Raw genomic sequence first — 17,836 nt, forward strand, 5'->3', positions numbered from 1 at the left:
TTTAAAGACGATCTTCTTTTTTGTAATAGTTCTACTTATTACATGTACATAACTGTCTCTTATTTCAGGCTGGCATGTGGTATCCATGACAACATACAACCCAGTTTTTAACCATACACCAGTAAACTTAACATATTACACAGGAGAAACTGCAACGTTAAGATGTTCAGTCAGTCACTTAGGACCTAGCAAGGTTAGTCGGGTATTCTTTAATCTATACAGAACACAACATTTATTTAATAAAATAACATTGAGGGTTACTTTAGTGATATGATGTACGTAAAGTATTTTACAACAGGTATATATATTCCTTGAGTGATCTTGTACAAAAGCATAACAAAATTACCGAACTCCAAGGTAAATTCAAAAAGGGAAAGCCCATACAGACTGACAAAATCAAACGTTTGACTTTATCAACCAACGGATTGAATGGTAAACAACTATCATATTCTCGACTTAGTGCAGACATGGTTGGTTAAACCCAGTTTTATAGCTACCTAACCTCCCATGCACGTGTGTGTCCTGTTGTTTATTCGGATCTATTCAGACGCTCCCCTCCTCCCATGCATTTATATCATTGATCATGCTGTCTATTGTTTCAATCTTGATGGCATTTGAAGAGTTTTAGATTTGTTGTTAAACATGTCTTCTTCACGAAGAGAGAGATAGAGAGAGTTTCACGAAGAGAGAGAGAGAGAGTATCACCTATTATCTGGCTGACTCATGAAATCGGCCAATCTCACAGGTAGTCGTCTATCGAATCAGTGGGTACATGTTTTAATAATTATGCTTGTAAAAATGTTAACAAAATATTTTCATGTCTGTTAGTAGGAACTTCCAAGGCCGATTACCTGCTATTAGAGCAGGTGGACTTGGAGCCGCTCAGTGATCGGTTTTAAAAATCCTCCATTCTGGCAATTTTGAAATATCAACTTAAAACGTGTTTGAAGGTTTTTTAAAGGTAAGGTAGGTTTTCCAAATATTTTGTCGTAAAAAAAGGTTATCTAATAATGTGAGGATGTGTACAGCAATGGAAGGGGAAAATCATTTTGAAAATAAAATTATCTAATTCTAGTTCAAATGAAAGATCATTTGAACATCTGTTCCCAGCGGACCATGAGAAGACGATTTTATCTCAAAGTTTTTCAAACGATTATGAGTAAAGTACATTCATCTTTATATCAGTAATATTATTTGTTCAGTTTTTTTGTATCTTCAAATCATTAATGTTTTAGTAAAGTGCATTTTATCCTCATCTACTTGCATTTATACTTGTGTCAGACACAAACCTACGTAAGATTTAAATCTAAAAAAGATTATATAAAACAATTTCAATTTAAGTTCTAATGTAATTGACTTTTGTCGTATACTGAAATCTGTAGTTAAATTTTCTCTACTTTATATTTTATACAGCCCGGTTGTCCCTATCAAAGTTAACTTGGTCATAGATTTTTTTAACTAATTTGGTCCAAGTCATCTGTTGTCACTATCAAAGTTAACTTGGTCATAAGTTTTTTAACTAACTTGGTCCAAGTCATCTGTTGTCATGCACTATCAAAGTTTTTCATCAAAAACTTGGTCCAAGTCATCTGTTGTCATGCACTATCAAAGTTTTTCATCAAAAACTTGGTCCAAGTCATCGGCTGTTACTATTAAAGTTTTCAAATCTTAGTCAAAGAAAAAAATGCACTGTGATTGGATAATTCCCGTCCAAGTCCATCCAATCTTCAAGAAAATAGGATGAGATTCTATTCCATCCAAGTCCGTAAAATGTTTTGATCAAAGTTCTGATTGACGGTTGTCACTATAAAAAAACCATCAAAAAGTTTGACCAAGAAAACTTGTACAATAAAACTTTGATAGTGACAACGGGTAAATTAGTTAAGGCTATATAAATTGAGGCAATTTCCGAGTTCCGATATGTGGATATTACTTCCGCCTGCTTGATTCTTCTCATCGTAAACACTTTATTCAGACACGTGATATATCATTCAAGAAACAAAAATAATCAACTGATTACTGACCTTTGATTGTAATTATTTGCCGTCTTTATTCATGGAATATACATGGCTTGTCACAAGCAATTTTCAAGTCAATCGTAAAGAATGGAAATTAAGTCGGGTTCACTAAATTTCTAAGAGAAAAAGTTGGAAATGAAATTGTCATTACTAATGCGAGAATAAAGCAACCGAATTCCTCATTTTACATCACACAGAACTCAACTTTCAAGCTGCAATAATTCGGTGCCAAAATGTAAAAGATCACCGGTAGTAATTAGTAAACATCATTTATGTCGAGCGAAACGTAGCTTAAATAATACTAATTAAACTCGTTGACAGCTGTAAATCTCGTACATACACATTTGAAGTAAAGATTCCAAAGATAATGAAAGAAAAATAATGCAAAATGCATCAGTTTTCTGTGCTTTTAAACTGAATTGTAAGTTTTATGTAATCTATATAAAGAGGAAGCACAAAAGGATCAGAAACTGTTAAAATTAAAGTCAGAATATAACGTAATGAAAAAAAGATATAATGGTGTAAGTCGTGTTTCTAAAATACTGACAGAAAGAATGTTTAGACAATACTAGTATTAAAATAAACTTCGAGTCTTGTATTTATTAATTATTTAATTTAATATTTTGTTCTTACATAAACCTTCCTAGTTTTTTGTTAATTTGTGCTTACAAAACGGACAGCTATTAAAATTGTTTTTAACAGTAAAAATATAGACGCATCAACATAGTGTAAATGTCTCTTCAGCATAAGATCTGTATAAAACCTGACAACATAGAGATTGATCTCCTTAGGATTATTACCAGACAATGTGATTATAGTCGTTTCAGTTTCTGTTATATTTTATGTCATTCTTCTCTACTTTGGTGTTCAAGTCATGTCCGGCTTCTTGTATAGATATAAAACTGATAGACATATATCCATTTGTATTCATATTGTATGTTATTTTATAGTACCATGGAAATACGTGTACCAGAAAAGCTTAAATAGGGTAGAGCTAAACGAAGGTTAATCATTTGAAAATAAAACGCTTGTTATAAAATACATATTTTTAAAGCTATTGTGGCCAGATTTACATATAGAAATGTCAGTTCGTCTATTCGAATAGAAGAAGATTTCCGGTACACATCAATGAAACAGTTAACCAAACGACATTTTAAGTTCAACTGGGAGAAATCCGTTTGTGTCACAACTAATTTAGCCAATAATGCATAAAAGTATATAATGCGACGCCCATAAACATTCGTCTGTGAATTGTATATTTAATAGGGATGTCAAAGAGTACTCGAGTATTCGAGTATCGCTGGTAGTACCGAGTATCGAATATCAAAACGATACTCAACTAATCGGTTTCCTGTTAGAATATTGCTGTCTTCTTTATATAAAATTGATCTTCTGGAGGACCTCTTTCGGAAATTAAATAGGCACCACTGATTAATCATAGTAGTAAAAAGAATATATTTTGATTCGAATGCTTGTGCTAAATTGTCATTTAAAATGCCTCCGAAAATACGAGGGTTATACATGTACCTAGGCTAACACTTTAAACTAAACATGGCTTAGCCATTCCGTCACATCGGTAACGTCAGAGCAAATATGTTCGTCTGCAAGAATGTAATTTACTGAGTTGCAAAACCGACTGTACCCAATAATAGTTGACAAGAAAATGTTGCCAAACAAAATGAATTCGTTGCATCCTCTGGTGACCCTCAGTGAATAGTTAAACTTCTAATCCTCACGCCTTTGTAAACTTTAAATGTGTTTTCTTAACGATTACCAAATAAACAAACCACAGAATGTAATATACGTATTTTTGTGACAAATACTATGACATTTTGCTTCTAGTCATTTCTGACTAATATCAGTGATCCCATGACAATTTGTCCCACTATAATACTAAATAGATTTTTGTACAAAAGATGCATAGAATAGAGAATGTAAACCTTAGAGACTATGCTGAACGCATCTATCCCATCGAACTTGAGATAAAGTTAAGGATGCAGCAGATATAGTTAAGTCTGTCTCATATCTTGACTTACATCTAGAAATTGACAATGAGGGTCGGTTGAAAACAAAACTTTACGACAAAAGAGATGACTTCAGCTTCCCAATTGTGAACTTTCCTTTTCTATGTAGCTACATTCCAGCAGCGCCTGCATACGGAGTATATATCTCCCAGTTGATACGACATTCCAGGACTTGTATTCCCTATCATGATTTTCTTGATAGAGGGTTGCTTCTCACAAGGATGCCATTAAACCAAGAGTTCCTAGTGGTGACGTTGAAATCATTCTTTCGTAAATTTTACCGAAGCCATCACGAGTTGGTTGACCGTTATGGAATATCCGTTTCACAGATTATAGCGGATATGTTCCAAATGTCGTAAATACAATCCCGTCCCCTTTTCCCCAAATGTGACCTACCGATTTAGACTTATTACCGGGTTTGTACTAACACGAGCAACACGACGGGTGCCACATGTGAAGCAGGATCTGCTTACCCTTCCGGAGCACCTGAGATCTCCCCGAGTTTTGTTTTAAAGGGGTTCGTGTTGCTCTTGCTTTAGTTATAAGTGTTGTTTTTTGTGCCTTTTAATATTTCAATGTGTTGTTTATATAGGTAACAGTCTCGTCCATCCTTTGTTAAGAAAAAGTTAATTCAATTTCAAAATTTCACATTCGGTAAAGTTTCATGGTTAGAAAATTTTACATGACGAATGGTCTAGAATTTGGTGGTGTCAGGGTTAGATAATGATCAATTACCTATCCGCCATTGTGTGATGTCTAATCACATGATATAACTTATCAATGTATTTTATAGGAGTAACACGACGGGTGTCACATGTGGAGCAGGATCTGCTTACACTTCCGGAGCGCTCGAGATCAGCTCCAGCTTTTGGTGGGGTTCGTGTTGCTCAGTCTATAGTTTTCTATGTCGTGTTTTGTGTACTATTGTTTATAGATATAAGAAGATGTGGTATGAGTGCCAATGAGACAACTCTCCATCCATGTCACAATTTGTAAAAGTAAACCATTATAGGTCAAAGTACGGCCTTCAACACGGAGCCTTGGCTCACACCGAACAGCAAGCTATATTGTTTGTCTGTCTGTTTCTTTTTTAGCCATGGCGTTGTCAGTTTATTTTCTACTTATGAGTTTGAATGCCCCTTTGGTATCTTTCGCTTATCTTTTGGACACCTCCGCTATTTAAATTCAGAAATGAATTTCTCCTATTTGAAGAAATTAATTGCAAACCAATGAATGCATGAATATCAGATACTTTTGAGTTGTCAAATCAGAACAAAATTACAATTTGCTATTATCCTTTAATTCAAGACAGCCATGATTAAAAAAGAAAGTTATACAAGTATTCATTTTCATTGTTAAAGTTCAAATAATTAGTCTGATTCTAGAAATAAAAATGGTAATTTCCTGTTTAACCAAACGTTATTACAATTTGAAGGAATTGAAATTGTATGTTTTAGGTGATTTGGAAGCGAGAGGATCAGCCTCATCCATTGACGGTTGGTAAATTTGTATATGTTAGTAACCCTGAATATGGAATAAAGCACATTCCATACAAAGACGAATGGAATCTGATTATTGAAAACGTTCAGCCGAGCCATGCTGGGTTTTATGAATGTCAGATTAGTACCAAGGACGACATAAAGAGATATGTTCAACTGCACATTATTGGTAAGATTTCAATGAAAGTTTGTTAAAGTGCCATTAATGACATTTGTTAAATGATTTGTCGTGCTGGGCAATTGGGAATACAATTACTATATGTTATTGAAGTTCTCTTGAGAATAATTTAAAATGGCGTCAAAAATACGACTTTATAAAATTTAATATATATTTTTAGATACAATTTAAGTTAAAATATGTTATCATTATTCATAAGAGAAAAACAACATGCAATAAATATTGATAAGAATTTTTTTGTCAAAACGTTGATACACGCAAGGAGATATGATGTAGATTTCATTTAGACAGCAACGCAAAACACGAATGCCATTATGAAACACTCAGTGCTCACGTGACCATACGCCCATCAATCAACAGGTGCTCACAAAACGTGTAGTTTGACAAGTTCTTATATCCGATAATTTGTTAAAAGATTAAGTTCAGAGCGCTGTAAATAACTAAAAAAAGTCAAAGGAGATCGACAGTGACAACTGATTACGAGGCTTTACATCAGCGCATGCAGATAACAATGGTGGATTTAACTGCCATGCATCTTCGCTAGCCAAGGGTTACTAACCAGGAGGGGACTGGATTATAACCCTTGTCCAGCGTAGATGACTGCCCTGTGAATGCACAATGTTTCCTATTTTACATTTTCAATGACCGAGACAGTATATTAGAAATACAAAGGAGGTAATAAAACTCAATTAAGAACAAACATTTGATTGCTTTCGGTTATTTATTATGTTTTAATCAAATAGAATTAAAAAAAAGAAATAATATAAATTTCTTAGACGAAGAATTGGCACTTATTAAATTTTATTTCAACACAAGCTATTCTGAGTCTGAAAACGGTTTCTTTATTTAATGCTATTGGAATTTCATGAACATTCTAAAAGTTTCTTGACTGTAAAATCGACTTTAATGTGATTGTTGATAAAACCCACGGTGTTAAACCAGATTAAATTGAAGAACGATGCATCATACAACGAAACTATCCATAATTTTATGAACTTTTGTTGTACTAAAGTGTATGCTTAACTTAAGTATCATAACTGAATAGTTAGCATTAGAATGGAATGTTACCTAACATAATTTAATTAACCATTGATACAATTTGATGATAAATCTCATGGTATTGCATGTGCTGTTGGTTATATTTAAAAATTTATGTAATTTCCAGATGAGCCTGGTCATGACAGAAGATGTGAGTATATTAAGCTTCATGTTGGCTGAATCCGATGAAAAATGTATGATGTTTTTTGATATAGTTTAAATTTGCATTCATTATTTGTATAAAAGAAGATCAAGGAAGGACACTTGAGAAATAAACACTGGAAATCGCTCACAGCAAAAATACGTTAATATTTGTGGGTGGAATACAAAACAGCTTTATTGATAATAAGTCACACAAAATTATTTTTGTTTTGTTTTAGAAAGGAAGGATATTCCTAATTTTACAATTTTCTCTGTTTATTCCGTCAGTGTAGATGGGAATACAAATTTTCTCCGTATACGTGAATCATTACTGGAATTATTTTCAAATTTCAATATTCACATCCGGATGGGGAAAAAAACCCTCATCAAACTGGCAGGCTTATAATTAGGTACATCAGACGCTTGTTTCGTCTACATAAGACGCTTCGAATCGTAACAGTTGGAAGGACAAATTAAATACGAGGAGGAAGAGCAGTGAAAAAAATTGGGAGTAGAGCACGGCTAAATTTGTACCGAGTACAAACAATGTAAAGTAACAAATATATGTGATTTGGTCGCTAAAGAAATGATGTGAATATAAATTGTACGTGAGAAAAAAATAAAGCTCTAAGGATTAGTTGTCCATATACCTTTTATAATGTAGCATACTCTACCCTACCCCCACCCCCAAAAAGAAAAAGAAAAATGAAAGTGAGACAATTAAAAAAAAAAGGAAAGAGCCTTCCAAAAAATGTCCTCATCTTTAGATTTTATATTGATATGCTAGTATATATGACGATGTCCTTTTAACCTATTCAACTGAGAACTTATATTTCATATATCTAATTGAAGTTGAAATTAGGCTGCCGCAGAGACAAGAAATTCAGTTTCATATTATCAATAGATTCAAAATCTTAGAATTGGCGCTGACAGACTATTTTACAAAAGACAGAATCTAAGACAAAAAGGATTTAAGTTTTCGTAATTGGTCTCTTAGCAGCTTTACTTTCAAGTCTACTGAGATGTATGTATAATAAACTATATGTTTGCATTAATATTTGTTTGTCCTTGTCACCCATGTGGTTCAATAATCGATTCACATTGATGAAAAAAATGAGTATCTAATAAATCCATGTTGAATATATGCAACGTTTGTCTATTTTAAATTTGATTGCACATGATTGTTTATGCGCTAAGCGTTCTTATACTGGTATAGGTATGTTAATGAAACACATGGCATGATGCTATTAGTATACATTTGAAAACATTCTTTTTTTATAGATATCAACATCACAGGTCCGACACGTGCTACGAAAGGACAATCTGTAAAATTAACATGTAATGTATCAGGATTCAGAAGAACACCGAAACATATCAGATGGTTTTTGAACGGTACCCACATCGTAAGCGGACAGGACCACAATATTCGGATTGTAACATACCAGAGATCAGATGTATTTTCATTGTTTAGTGAATTAGACATTGGAAAAACTAACTTAAACTATGCTGGGAATTATTTATGTCAAGCACATTTTGCAAATGGATTAAAAGTATCAAAACATATACTTTTAGTAGATACTATTAATGGTAAGTATTACACTTACAGTTATAGGCATAATCAAATTAATTTTTGGGGTCAATTCTAATTTTGTTTAACATATCAGCTGGCAAGAAAGAAACATATGAAGGTGCCAAGTAAAAGATAAATGGAATAAATACACTATTAACTTGGTTATCTGAATTATTCATTTATAGAGTATATTCCCGATTTGAAATGGACAAACCGCCTCGATGGGATGGTATCGTTGTACAAATGTAGAGTGATCACCTCGAATGCGGGAGGTTGTGGTTTCAGTCCTCCAGCCGGGTCAAACCAAAGACCTGAAAATTGGTAGTTGTTGCTTCTCTGTTAAGCAAGCGGCAGTTTGGAGGAAGAGCAACGACTAGTTAGCTCGGAGTCACAATAATGTGACATATTTTTCTTTGATCTGTTACCATGTGAACGCGCACGTTAAAAATCTGGCTAAGTGTGTCGGTCTAGTACAATGCAGGGTTCATATTCATATTTCGTTAAATTGTTCTCGTCCTGAATATGCATCTTATTTGCAATTGGACGTTAAACATCCATCTCATCGTCGTGAAAAGAACAATTTTCATCGTCAATTTTTTCACAAATTAGTTTGACGCTTCTGTTGCATAGTATACACTACATGTTGCTATCAACGGATGAGTAAAAGGGGCTGTGGGTATAGGCGTTGCTATCAACGGATGAGTAAAAGGGACTGTGGGTATAGGCGTTGCTATCAACGGATGAGTAAAAGGGGCTGTGGGTATAGGCCAAAAAGACACAAACATAAGGATACAAACAAAACCTGTATAGTTACATAGCTTCAAATAATTATGCGTATTTAAACTCCATTCGATAATACGTCAACCGAGTTCGAGACAACTTGAAACTGTATTAAATCGTTTGTTCTGATTAAATGAACTTACTTTTGTAAAATTTATTGCATTTGTTTTAATGTATGTAGATTACTTTTTATTCGCGAGTATATATGTGCAAATATGTAAAGCCTTTTAAGAAGAACAGTAAGTACTCTTATTACTTTGTTTCCAATCCAAAATACACGATCAATTGGAATCGAACAAATCTTTGATCCTACACATTTTGTTATGAAATAATGAATTAATTGTATTTAATAAGTAAGATCTAAGTATATAAAAGAGAAAATGGTATTTATTGTCAATTACTTACATTTGTAATGCATTGTCTGTTATGTACATAATTTCTAACTTATCTTTTTTATTTCATAGCAGACAGTAAACCGAGTAAACGAGGTAAGAGACCTAAGTGTGCTTTACGTATGAAATTTTTCAACATATACTTTAGAATGTATATAACATTCATATGAATCTTACACGTTTATAGTTATTTTCAACATAGTTGTCACAACATTATAAAGGACTAGGTTCACTTCCATACCTTGAGCTGGCAACAGTAACTGCTACTCCATTGTCCACTCTGCACATTAAAGAACCATTGCAACAAACCGTTTCAGATATTTTCCGACAAGATGGTAATGTGGGTAAACTGTGTTACTAGGTATTGGGTTAAACATTGACTTATATTACATTTTACAAATAACTTTCTGCAAAATCGCCAAATTTGCTGAATTTGTCAATTTCGTCATGTTTATGTTACAGCTAATATTTTTGTAAAGTATCTAGATCGTAATATTTTGTTTTCCATGTCCCGGGCCTATCAATTGTGCTTATCATATAACTCCTCCGTTGTAAAAGATAAGGTATGCAAGTTGGCAAATACAAATTGGTTGATTATCTTTTAGATGTGGCCGAGAACGATAAAAATTTGACTACATTTATTCATTTAGACTTGAAAACGAGACACAAGTACGTACAGAGCATCACATACTTTTCTCCTGATGACTTTTTAAAAGTTATCAAGACAAATGCGACCCAAAACTTGTTTTTATTTCTAGCATCTATTATGAATTATATGCATACAAAATTTTAATTACTGCCTAGGAACAGTAGCTGATGGAACAGAACGTCCAGTTCTACATAGGAACAAACAACAAACACCAAACACAGCATTCCCATGTAGTGGGACATTATGGTGTCTGACAGTGTGTTCATTGGTATCATTATTATGTTGGTTTTAGGCGATTAAAAGGTTCGTATAACGTTTATAATAGATACTGTCAATATATGCTAATATGTGCTTTATATACAGATAGAAACCTCTAAAAGGCAAATAGTTAGATCTGCGAATTACTGCAATTTTTCATACATTATAAATATGCACATGCAGAGCTGTACACAGAGCAGAATCTGAAGATAAAAACATCTTTAAATATATATATATAGTTATCTTCAATGTATAATTCAAAGAAGACGTAATTATTTAAAACAGGTTCGATTTATATCGACAGGTTCAATTTGTATCGGTCGACTTCAATCGCAGGTAATTCTTTTTCTCTAATTCTTCGTCAATTTATCCCTTTCTGCACCCATTGTATAAAAAAAAATTTAATCAACGTGTGGTTCGTTTGATCTCAGTTCTTCATTGGTTAAAATCCGATTATGACGTCGAACTTTCTTGCTTTCCTCTGCATTTCCTATTGTGACGGCATGAAAAAAGGCGACCATGCCTGATGACGTCACATAGAAAGAACACATCTTTTTGCAGATCATTCGAAAAGAGGGAATAAATTTGCCTGCGTATTGTTTGAAAATCATTAGAGAAACAGATTCCACCACCAAATCTCGTGTAATACGATATTTATCCACTCTCGACAGTTAAATTTTAAATATTTAAAACGCTCGGCGAGCCTCGCGTTTTAAATTTGAAAATTTAACTGTCTCGAGTGGATAAATATCGTATCACACTCGATGCAGTGGTAGAATCTATATCTATATATCTTTCTGTTATTTGTGACGTTGGGTTATTGACGAATACCCCATATCTTCTGTTTAGTCATGTTGCGACGTACATGTTGATTACTGTGGATTCATTTATTTTCGTGGGTACCAATTATCGTGGATTGCGGAAAACTTGCCTTTTCGTGGATACGTGATTTCGTGGTTTTGCCAAAGTCTGCATGCAACCTGATAGAAATTTGTATTTCGTGGAACATTTAAATTCGTGGTTCACCTGTACCAACGAAACCCACGAAAATTGGTACCCAACGAATAATAATGAATCCACAGTATGTGATAAATGCCGTCCGGACACAATGTTCGAGCCATAAGCTATAAAACATGGTTTGATAATGCTCCATGGGCGGAGTTGGCCCTTATTGGTTTTGAAGTGAATAGGGCAATGAATTTAACCACACTAAACATCATAATCTTTTGTTTAAAATGCCGATTGTTTTTTAAGTTAATTTCGTTCTTGTAAAATCAATTCAATAGTCATCCTTTTAATTGTCATATTTCTTAAAGTTGTACTAACAAAGGCTATAGTTATGCAATCGTATAGTACTTTTCCTCATATCTTTTTTATTTCGTCTCAAACAATTTTAATAAAGCAAGTCCCTTTCTTTTCCGGGTTGGTTATTATTTGGAACAAAAGGAAGCGTGCATACTTATACATCATTGGGGCAGTAACGTTTATAAACCCAAGGACAAAACTGAACAGAAGATATTTAGTTGGCAACATAATACTGCGTTTTTTCTTTATATAATTAATGCGGGGATTACTTAATATATAAAAGCTAGTTTAATCATGATTGTATTGAACATGTCAGTGGTTTTGGCTTGCTCCTTCTGTTGTTAAGAAATTTATTGGTTACGTTTGATCTGTTGTCTCTATTCGGGAATTCTTTTGCTAACTGTAAAATTCGAAGGACAAAGTCAGTTGTCAGTTTTGTAAGTCTTTGCAACTGCTACTGCTGATGCAAGTTAAAATAACAATAAAAACACATAAAAACGAATAACTAAGTAAACATAGTTACTTTTACATGTAGAATGTTTTTAACATAATCAAACATGTCATATTGATTAATCAAATTCAACTATCATGTATTGTCATTACACAAATACAGCATGTCCCAAAACAAAAACAAAAATTCAAGTTACATGTTTCAAAACTACGTTGCAACAACAAGAAACTATAAACTACTACGTTGCAACAACAAGGAACTATAAACTATCTATATTAAAGAAATGTTTACATGTATCTCACATGAAGTAAAAATAATCATAGCTAAATCATATTTAAGTTGATATTCAAGTTTCATCATTTTTTTTTTTTAAATTTCAGGTATACAGTATATCGCTGGGACCAAATTTACTTTTCTGACATGACAGACATCGTTGTTAAGTTGTGCATTCCAAGTCTTCCATTAAAGCTACTACCAATTTATCCCATTTGTATGAGGTAATTACATAAACAAATGTTAATATCATAAAATGTTACAATATTGCTTGCAATTAAAATTGCATAATAAAAGTTTTTAACACATATCAAAATGAATCAAATACAGATCAGATTGGTAAAAATTAATATATTTAAACTCTTATTATCCGCTACAGATGTCAACTGTATTACAAACTAATTTAGGCTTTTTAAAAATAGTAATCTCGATGAAATGAATAACTCTTGTTATCCTTTAAATTCAAAGCTCACAATTTCATAAACACAAATATATTCATAGATATTGCTTTCAGTTGAGAAGTTTGCGTATGTATCAATGTAAAATCTGTGTGTTCTGTGGCTATCACCTGGCATAAGTTACATGTATGAACATTTAAAATTATCTTATGATTGAAGACCGTATCATTATATGTCTATTTTAGTTCTATGGATCTCAAAAAATAATAAATTAAAAAAAAAAAAAAAAAAACAAAGGGTAATGAAGTAAAACATTTTCCGTGACAGTTTTTGAAGATTTAAAAAACTAAAAGGGACAACTATTACATAAAAAATTCTTACAAAACATTGACCTAGTAGGCCCAATAACAACATAATAAAGCATTTCTTTAGAACAATAGATTAAAATTAAATAAGAAGAATGTGTCTGAGGACACGAATGCCCCCGCTCAAGCTTGCTTATATTACGTGAACATACTTATTGAGAGTATTTGATGTCATTGCTAGTGAAGAAACAAAAAAATGCCAAGTTATAAAGGTACATAACTCTAGAATGGAAGTGACTCAGTGCCAAAATTCTAACTCTGTCTGCGAGTTTTGGTTCTTATCATTGTGTATGAGTTTAATTAAATTGGCATGAGGCAATCTCGAGTTAGAGTGCAGAAACGAAAAAAAAACCATTTTCCAAGTTATATAGGGCATAACTCTAGGTCGATAAGTGATTTACTGCCCAAATTTGAACCTTTGTCTGCGAGTTTTGGTCCTTAGCATTGTGTATGAGTTTCATAAAATGTGGATGAGGAATACTTAAGTAGGAGTGCGGAAACGAAAATGGGACAGACGGAAGGACGGACCGACCGTCAGTCAAGGGTAACACTTAATGCCCCCTTCGACTAACGGCGGCGGCATAAAAATCCCATTTGCGTCTCAATTCAATTTTTAAAAGTGTAGTGTCCTACTGTTTATAAATTACAAATATTACAAGTTACATCAAAATAATAGAAAATTTCATCGGCTCTTACGTTAAATATGAACAATTGTTTGCTATGGGGTCTTTACTATAAGTCAAATGAACAGCTTCATTTATATCTAGTTAAAATACAGATGATGTGTACACGAATCTATATTGTAATCAGCACAGGCGCTTGGGTATATGATACAGATTTTTTTTTTTTATTTTTTTTTTTTTGTTGATTAAAATATTCAATTTTCTATATTTATACTACATATCTATCACTACTGCGCATGTTCCACGTAGTTTCAAGTGATTTTACCAACTCTTGAGACAACCCCCATTTTTACTATCCACACTAAGAAACAAAATGAAAAAAGTATATGTATCATATACCCAAGCGCCTGTGGTAATCAGCTGCAGCTTCAGACGTGCTAATTTTTAACCTTTTTCAAAAGGACCAAATACCTACTTTGATACCTTGAAATTCATGACCCAATTTTTTTAAGTGTAATTTCACCCCCTTCATGCTAGTTTATGCATAAAACATGAAGAAACACAATCGATAGGTGTATGAAAAAAATTAACACACTGTCCACAATAGGGACTATATTTGTGTATAATTGTGTTCTCGAGACAGTACGTGTACTTAATTTTCCAACACAAACTTATAAAAATAAAGAGATATGGAATGATTGCCAACGAGACAACTATGATCAACTAAAGTTCAAATGAAGTGGATGTAAGCAATTATAGGAAATCGTACGGCCTTCAGCAATGAAAAAAAAACCAATTCCGTATAGTCTGCTGTAAAAGACCCGACATGAAAAATATGAAACAATTCAATTGAGAAAACTTAAAGCATAATTTATAACAACACAATTTAAGAAAAAAAATATGACAGACATGAACCAACGACAACCCCTGAACTACAGGCTCCTGACTTGGGATAGGCACATAAAGAATGTGGCGAGGTTAAACATGTTTGTGAGCGCTCAACCCTCCCATTATCTGGTGCTCAACTCTCCCATTATCTGGTGTATGTTTCTAATAATAGACTACGTTTATCATTTCAGATCATCATTATTCAGATAGTTAACCAGTTTTAAGTTTATGGATGTCTTATTGCAGCATTTCCGGGCCTTTTTACATCGAAATATCATTCATTATTATAAAGTATTCAAATAAATATAAAAGATATAAAACATTTTATCATTTTGTCTTCTGTTCAACAAAACTATGTGCAAAACAGCCATTTTAGTTCAAATATGTCAATTTAATCATTTTATTGACGTCACAGTGCCATCAAAGCTGATATTTTATGTACTAAAGTGTAAAGATTACATCAGCCTATCAATTCATTAATAAATCTGAACATAATCTATAAAGCATTTTACTATTTTTGCCATTTCAGGGGCCAAATAATTGCTTTTATCATATCTCCCCTTGAGGTTGATTGAATGCATTGTTGCATGTCATTTTAAAGACTTAAAATGTTGTATCTGGTATAATTGATATGTTGTCTTCAATGTATTTATGGTAAAACATTACTTAATACACCAGGGAATAACAGAGTATCATGATTCTCTTAATTTTAATTATTCAAGATACAAAAAAATAAAACTTAGAAATAGTGCATATAAGACAGTATAATAATTGTTATTCATGCTTATTCTTTTGGAGAATCTGAGACAAATATAAGCTTTAGTAAGAGTTGTCAATAGCAGCTTATTGCTTAGCCTGTTGTTATAAATCATTATAAAAATAAGAAGATGTGGTATGATTTCCAATAAGGCAACTATCCATCAAAGACAAAACGATGTAGAGGTCACCATACGACCTTCAACAATGAGCTGAACCAATACCGTCAAGTAAGCTATTAAAGGCCCTGAAAGACAAAATATAAAACAATTCCAACGAGAAAACCAAATCCTAATTTACATATATAACAATAAACAAAATAGACAAGAACCAATGACAATCTGTATTTATTTGTCCATTCAATTGTCTCGTTGCTTTTGATTCGTCTCGTTCATGTATCGTCCTCTTGATTCTGAGTGTTGACTGTTCTTTTCATGCACAACACAACACAACATAATACATTAGGAAGACATAGTCGTGTGTTACAAGAGACATCATGCATAACAATCACAAGGTATAATAGATGTGAATGATGGTTGCATATATAACTTTGTTTACAATATCATATGAGAGTAAATGAACAGCATTCTAATTCTAACTATTTTTTTTAATGAACATAGATGTTCTTCATTACTTTATATTGCAAACTGAAAGCAGCCCTTTAATTTTTTCCAACATTTGGATATCTATGGTAATATATTCGAGGATATATGGGGCAGACACGACAGTCTGTCATCTATATATGAATACAAACCACCTTCCTGTCTTTGTTGGTTAATGTTTACTTTAGCTGTAAAATATGTCAAGCTTGCTTAGCATTTTGCGATCCATTGATTGTTCAGTTATATTGTTATTGGATCTTGTGTTTCTGATAAGTTTTGCTGTTTATAATTAATGCATTTTTTTTTATCTATTATAGTTTAAAAATAATACTCAATTATGCTAAAATTGGTAAAAACAAATCTTCAATCATGTTAACAATTTTATAGATTTTGCTGTTTACCATTTCTGTCTTATTATCTGAATTTTTCAGGACAAAAGGCAAAAACACTAAAACTAGTAATCTTCATTTTAGAGCAATTACTTCCTATCATGAATTTTGTGTTGATGACAAACATTTTGTATTATCTCTGAACATGCTATCTTCTATATTCTATATTCTGTCTGTCTAGACTACGGTATCTGAATTGGTTGATTTATTATTGTTTATTTAACGCCAAGTGACATTTCATACGTTTTCAGAACGAGAACAAAGCAACAATTAAAAACCAATTTAAGGTCTTTCCACCCCCAAATGAACATGTTTTATACAAAATATTCACTTTTGGTTTTATAAAATTTTGGTGTCAGATAATAGAATAATTGACGCTGATTCCAAAAGTACATGATTTCTATTTACCTTTTCTAAAATTAAGATAGATAAAAATTTCACTTCTGGTTTCATTTGAACCTGGATGCACACTGATTCCAAAAAAGTTATAGTACTTTTTACATGAAAATAATACAAAAATGGTTACTTCCGGTTTACAAAAGGTCACTTCCGGTTGAACTTCTTTAAGATCATATGTCTTGAACCCAATGTAAAATAACCTTATAATGTACCACTAAGAAGTTAAAGCAAAGGTCAAAATCTAGAACGTCAAATTAAACTTTGACATTGACCCAAATTTCAAGGTCATAAACCATGGACCTCAAATCAAAATACCCAAGGTCTTTATTATATATGGTTAATGAGTTATATCACCATACGTATTATTTTAGATATAAGAGGGAAGAAAACTCCCATTTAATGTCAACGTAGCCTTTCAACCAAAATGTATGTGTTACGTTGTCGATATCTGATACGCTTTGAAAAGAAGTGATAATGAGCCAAAATCAAAATTTAAAACATGACCTTGACCTTTGGCCGTGACCTTATTTTCTTTTTTGTTTGACAAAGGACCTCAAATCAAAAGACCCTAGGTCCCTATCACTTATGGTTTAACAGTTACAAATGCATATCACTTATATCAATGCATAAGGGGAAATAACTCTCATATGGAGTCTCCAGATTCCTTCGCTCAAAATTATTATTCTTATACTGAAGATATAACAAACAATTTGGTAAAATAAATTTGTCGGTTACTTTTATGGTTGCGAAGGAGTAGTGGACACAAGAAAAACAGTGTTTGGGGAGATAACTCCCACAAGAAAAAGTATTCGGTTAATCAGTGTCAGTTTCAAAAGTATC

General features: G+C 32.7%; 1 protein-coding gene across 4 annotated transcripts in view; it reads left to right on the forward strand.

The window, feature by feature from the left end:
- LOC127735669 (tyrosine-protein phosphatase non-receptor type substrate 1-like) overlaps positions 1-15,334 on the forward strand; it is a 29,641-nt gene extending 14,307 nt beyond the window's left edge. The window contains exons 2-9 of one of the 4 annotated variants that reach the window (XR_007998548.1): positions 69-193; positions 5,500-5,710; positions 6,885-6,908; positions 8,180-8,485; positions 9,713-9,736; positions 10,445-10,592; positions 12,684-12,800; positions 15,042-15,334. Coding sequence is in view for 1 of the 4 variants with exons in the window: in XM_052245911.1 (XP_052101871.1) it covers positions 69-193; positions 5,500-5,710; positions 6,885-6,908; positions 8,180-8,485; positions 9,713-9,736; positions 10,445-10,581 (827 nt within the window). In the remaining 3 variants the exon portion in view is untranslated. The remainder of the gene's footprint in view (positions 1-68; positions 194-5,499; positions 5,711-6,884; positions 6,909-8,179; positions 8,486-9,712; positions 9,737-10,444; positions 10,593-12,683; positions 12,801-15,041) is intronic. The other 3 variants (XR_007998550.1, XR_007998549.1, XM_052245911.1) reach the window with 3 other exon arrangements.
- The last annotated feature ends 2,502 nt before the right edge of the window (positions 15,335-17,836 follow it).

Source organism: Mytilus californianus, unplaced genomic scaffold, assembly GCF_021869535.1.
Source record: "Mytilus californianus isolate M0D057914Y unplaced genomic scaffold, xbMytCali1.0.p SCAF_3, whole genome shotgun sequence".
Lineage (NCBI taxonomy): Eukaryota > Metazoa > Mollusca > Bivalvia > Mytilida > Mytilidae > Mytilus > Mytilus californianus.